We start from the raw sequence: 5659 nt of genomic DNA on the forward strand, positions 1-5659 counted from the left end.
TAGACGAGCAGGTATATCCCAGAATGCTTTGCGAGGAGAGCTCTCTTTGCAAAGCACTGTTGGATTTGTTGTGACAGTGGCGGCAAAGAACCAAGATGGCGGAGGCACCGTGCGTGGAGGCGGAGTCACATGACCAACCAGAAGTGAAAAGTAGTGATCACCTGTTTGAACGGTCAGAGTTCACTATATAGCGTAGGACTGAAACAATCCGATTAATCGACTATTGAAATAATCATCAACTAACGGATTAATGGTTAACTGGAGAATAGAGACTGAAAAACATGACAGACCCACTTAGAGCAGGAATTATACCAAGATTGTAAAATAAATAAAATAAAAATAAAGATTTTTCATTAAAGATTTGTCAGAATGCTGGATAATCCAGAACTTCTCACCTGGAAAGGTTTTAGTTTCAGTCGGATTAATTTCCCTTTAAGGAACCTTTGGCTATCAGATTATTAATGGATTAATCGGAAAAATAATCGACAGATGAATCTAAATAATGGTTAGTCGCAGCCCTAGTATAGTGCTGGAGGGGTCAGAGGTCACGGAGGACATTCGGTCGCAGTCAGACAGCAGAAGTTGGATTTCTGTCATTTTCAGGTCAGTTTTTCTGCTTCCTGTTTACCTGCTCTGCGATCTCCTGCCTCCTCAGCTCCAGCATCCTCTGCTGCTCGTTGGTGTGGTCCAGGATGTTCTTTCCGCCTACGAGGAGCTTGCTCTCCATGGCCTGGACGTGATCGGAGGTCAGAGAAGAGGAAGCGGGTCAGAAGCAGAACGTCTGGGGAACAGGTGAAGGAGCAGACTCTCATTTCTGGCTTACCTTGACTTTAGCGGCCAGCATCTCTCCCACTTCTCTCTCCCTCCTCAGATCCTCCATCTTCTTCTCCTTCTCCCTCAGCAGCCGCTCCTTCTCCTCAGCCACCAGGCTGTGGTCCTCCAAGATGGCCGCCTTCTCCTGCTCCAGCTTCTCCTGCTGCTCTCTCCAGTAGTCTCCTCCCTCAGACTCGTCGTCCTCCGTCTCTCCGTCCTCCAGCTCGTCTCCGTCGCTCCCGTCCCTCTTCCTCCGCCTCCTCCTTTTCTTCTTGCCCATGCGTTTCTCCAGCTGCTTCTTCAGTTTGGCGATCTGCTCCTGTAACTCCCCGAGCAGGGCGTCCTTGGGGTCCTCGTTGATGCGCGGCTTGTTCTTGATGTTCTTGGCCCTGTTGGCGTAGCGCAGCGTGGTCAGGGTCTCCTCCATGTTGTAGGAGGCGGGGCCGATGTTGGCGACCATGACGGTGCGAGCGTTCCCGCCCAGGGAGTCCTGCAGCAGGCGGGTGAGCTTGGAGTCCCTGTAGGGGATGTGGCTGCACCTGCCGTCCACCAGAGCAGAGATGACGTTCCCCAGGGCCGAGAGCGACAGGTTGATCTTGGTGGCTTCCTTCAGCCTCTCGCCCTGAGCGCCCGTCTTCGTCTGCCGCTCGCTCCCCGCCAGGTCCACCAGGTTCAGCTTCCCCACCCGGATGTGGTTCTCTCCGTCCACGCCCAGCTCGCTGCACTCCACCGTGATGACGAAGATGGCGTGAGAGCGGGAGCTGTGCTCGTTCATGTTGGTGGATCCCACAGACCGGTTCTGGTTGCCCAGATTCATCACGCCCTCGATCTCCTGCGCGCTCTTGGTGACGTACGAGAACAGGTCCTTCACGTACACCCCCGTGTCGGGCCTCTCCCGCAGCTCCAGGCGGTGGGACTGGTCTTTGGAGAGCAGGTCCCGGATCTCCTCCTGGTAGATCTCCAGATACGACGCTCTCACCAGGTACTGCTGGTTCTGGGAGCGGGAAATGTGCGTGAAGATGTGCTCGAAGGAGTTGGGGATCACCCCTCTCTTCTCTGGGTCGTTTCTCACTCCCTCCATCGTGTAGGTCTTCCCCGTCCCCGTTTGGCCGTAAGCGAAGATGGTTCCGTTGAAGCCCAGCAGAACCGAGTCGACCAGCGGCCTGAAGGTCTCATCGTACAGATCGATCTGTTTGGAGCTGCTGTCGTAAACCGAATCAAAGGTGAAGACTTTGGGGAGCGCTCCGGCCTCCCGCGGGTTCCGGACCATAATCTGGCCCAGTTTCACGTTGACTGAAACCACCGCTTCAAATTTGGAAGCCTTCTCCTTGTCGTTCATGGGGCGACAGCGGACCACCACCTTGACGGACTCGGAGCTCTTGGCCTTGGACATGTCGGGACGCCGTGTCCGGTTCTCCTGGCACCTCGGGTCTGACGAGCACAGCTTCAGAAATCCTTTACCTGGGAAGACGCCCCCAACTGGGGGCAGAAAGGAATTACACTCTACATTTTCACAACTTTTTCTTTGGACTTTTGATGCTTTTCTGCTCATTTTCAGTCAAACTGCTGTAGAAGATGTTTCCCCTCTCATCCAAGAGGTGGTGAGGTAATCTTAGGCTGGAACCAACCAAGCCTTTTGGATGAGAGGACCAGCAGGTCCCAACAGATCCCAGTCTGGAATTAAATCCCTCCATCATGATGCTGTTCAGCCATAAAGCTGAACCCAGCCAGCAGGCAGGGCCTCTGGGATGGAGACCAGCCTTTCTGGAGCCTCCTGTGGAGGCGTCCATCCTCCGGTCTCGCTGCCTATTATCGGCTCACCGGTTCATAGGTCAGACTTAAGTGGCTTAAAAGAAGCATTCCTTTAACAATCCAATACTGAAGTTGAGAGAAAAACAACTTTAAATTACCTTTAAAATCACCTTAAGGAGAGCAAACCGCCGCAGAAAGCCGTCAGCTGCTGGGATCCAGAGCTCAGGAAGCGGCTAACAGGCGGAGGCAGACCGGTTCTAACTGGATGCGGCGCAGCCGATAGCAACCCACCGACCCGGGGCAGCGCTGGATGACAGCAGGCGGTGAACCAGCCTGCGCCCTCAAAGCGTCTTTTAACAGTTAAATTAAGCTCATAGCAGCCGGCTAATGTAGCGGCTCGGCTAACATTAGCTTAGCTCCCACACAGTCCGCAGAGACAGAGCCAAACACCGGCCTAGCAACGGCAAACACACCGAGGGGAACCGGGCCCGCACCGCCCGGCTGCTGCTGGCCTCACAATCCGACAGGAAGTGGATAAAATCCGGGGTTTAGATTTACCGGTGGCCGCTGCTCTTCTTCTGCTCTTTATTAGCGGTTGGTAACAAACTTAGTAGCATTACCGCCACCTACCGGTGAGGAGTGTGGATCAGAATGACCCTAATTATAAACATACTTATATTTATTTATCTATATATCTATAATATTACTTTACAAATACTAAATCCTCCTAATCATTCCTGTTAACATAAAATATTTAAATAAATATCGATAATTTTTTTTTTACTTTTTCTGCAGAATATTTATCAAATCCAATTTTACTTTCTCCTTATTTAGGTCTCTTACCAAATTCTTTATTTCTTCTTCATACGTCTTACAATAAATCACTACATGATCTATTGTTTCGTCTTGTCCACAAAGTTCACATTTCCCTGACATATGTGTCCCTATTTTGAACAATGCATTATTTAATGCTTTATGCCCAAATCTAAGTCTTGAAATAACTGTTTCCTATCCTCTGCTTCCTTCTGCTCTCCTCATTTTTTTCTCCTCCTATAAAACCATCTTCCTCTCCTTTTCTTCTTCCCATTATTTTTGCCACCTTTCCTTAATCCTTAGTTTAATGATACTTTTCAATTCTGTCTTACCTAAGTTAATCATCATATCAATGCTTTTATTTTGTGATGCTTCCTTAGCAATCTTGTCTGTATTTTAATTTCCTTTAATCTCTATATGTGCTGGCACCCAAATAAATATAACACTAATAGCATCATTTGAACTTGATATAAAACTTGCTGTATTTCAATTAAAATGTCTGATCTACTTTCCGAACTATGATTTTGTATATTAATTAAAGCGGAACTCGAATCTGAACATATAATTGATCTTAATGGTCTCACTTCCTCTATCCATTGTAATACTAATAATACTGCCAATAGTTCTCCTGTATATATTGACTATTCATTATTTAATCTCCTACTTACTTTGATATTGAACTCTGGAACAGAAAATGCAATACCTAGCCTATTACTCCCACTTTTAGATGCATCTGTATATATTTGAATATAACCATAATAACTATTAACATATTCCTGTATCAGTTTATGATAAATATTGCCTTCCTTTTTCTTTTCCAATCATGTCAAATCCACTGCAGTTTCAGGTATGATCCAGGGAGGGATTGCTGCTAACGGTACAGTTGGACTACATTTAATTTGATCTAATTTAAGTTATCTTAGTTTTTTCCCCGCTATCCATCCAAACCTTCCTTTTTGTCTCCCTTTCCAACATGGCTGCAGTGTTTCTTCTGTAGGATGATCTGGACCATGACCCTGTAAACTAACCCAGTCATTTAGCGACAGTTGTCCTGATTTCCAGGCATTTCTCCAGTTTCAACCTGCAATGTTGTTTTAAATGCTCCTGTAATCAATCTTAAAGCTTGTGTCTGTATATACTCTAACCTTTTAAGTGATGTAATAGCTGCTGAATCATAAACCACACGACCAAAGTCTATTGCTGATCTTATTAATCCTGTATATATAGATTTTAAAGTGGTTCTCTCTGCTCCCCACTCATGACCAACTAAACATAACATTCAAAACTTTTTTGCACTTTTCAATAATTTTCTGCATATGAAATGCCCATTTAATTCTATCATCAACCATAAACCAAGGAATTTAAAGTTTTTGACCCTTTCTATCTCTTGATTATATAATTTAACCTTCACCATACTATAATTTTTTTTTTAAATAAAAAAAGTTTTCTATTTTCCCACTGAATGTTTGAATCCCCATTTATACGACCAATCTTCTATCTTATTAATAGCTTTTTGTAATTTTTTTTTACCATTATCACCAGTAATCCGACCTCTCACCCAAATTGTCCCATCATCTGCAGAAAGAGAAAACCCAAACCCATTTTCTATCTCTTTAAAAACATCATTAATCATTATAGAAAGAAGTAATGGACTTATTATGCATCCTTGAGGTGTTCCATTTTCAATAAAATATTTTGAAGAATAACTCTTTCCTATTCTAACCTGTATTTTCCTTTCACTAAAAAAATCTTTTAGCCACCTATATATTCTACCTTTAATATCCATCTTCAGCAGTTTGATCATCAGTCCTTCTCTCCACATCATATCGTACTCTAGAATGCAGCCACGACACTTTCTCTATTTATTTGTGCTTTTCTAATTTCGTGTTCTAGAAACAAAGATGGATCCATGGTATCTCATTGGTCATTGATCATTTTCTCCATTATTTTGTAAATATTTGAGGTTAAAGCAACAGGCCTGTCATTTCCTGGATTATCATTTCCTGGTTTACGTGTTGGTGTGATCACAGCTTCTTTCCAAACCTTTGGCACTTTTCCCTCCTCTAGTTATATAATTCCAACAAAATCTCCTTTGATGGTTCACTAAGTTGACTTATCATGATATAATATATTTGATCTTTTTTATGGAGCTGTCCTCTTTATTTTCTTTAGTGCACGATTTAGCTCTGTTTTTGTTAATGGTACATTGATTAATTTATTGTTCTCATCATCTTGACTTAATATCTCTACATTCTCTACCTTTAAATCTCTACATTCTCTA

General features: G+C 44.3%; 1 protein-coding gene across 4 annotated transcripts in view; it reads right to left on the minus strand.

Annotated features, from left to right (window-relative positions):
- Positions 1 to 3093, minus strand: part of kif3b (kinesin family member 3B) — a 9283-nt gene extending 6190 nt beyond the window's left edge. Inside the window, exons 1-3 of one of the 4 annotated variants that reach the window (XM_015405083.1) lie at positions 2736 to 3091; positions 824 to 2292; positions 629 to 730 (exon numbers count right to left, since the gene is read on the minus strand). In XM_015405083.1, the coding sequence (XP_015260569.1) occupies positions 629 to 730; positions 824 to 2206 (1485 nt within the window). In that variant the 5' untranslated portion in view covers positions 2207 to 2292; positions 2736 to 3091. Of the gene's footprint in view, positions 1 to 628; positions 731 to 823; positions 2293 to 2723 lie in introns of all 4 variants that reach the window. The other 3 variants (XM_015405086.1, XM_015405085.1, XM_015405084.1) reach the window with 3 other exon arrangements.
- Positions 3094 to 5659: the final 2566 nt, after the last annotated feature.

This window comes from Cyprinodon variegatus, unplaced genomic scaffold (genome assembly GCF_000732505.1).
Source record: "Cyprinodon variegatus isolate N-32 unplaced genomic scaffold, C_variegatus-1.0 Scaffold1979, whole genome shotgun sequence".
In the NCBI taxonomy this organism is placed as follows: Eukaryota; Metazoa; Chordata; class Actinopteri; order Cyprinodontiformes; family Cyprinodontidae; genus Cyprinodon; species Cyprinodon variegatus.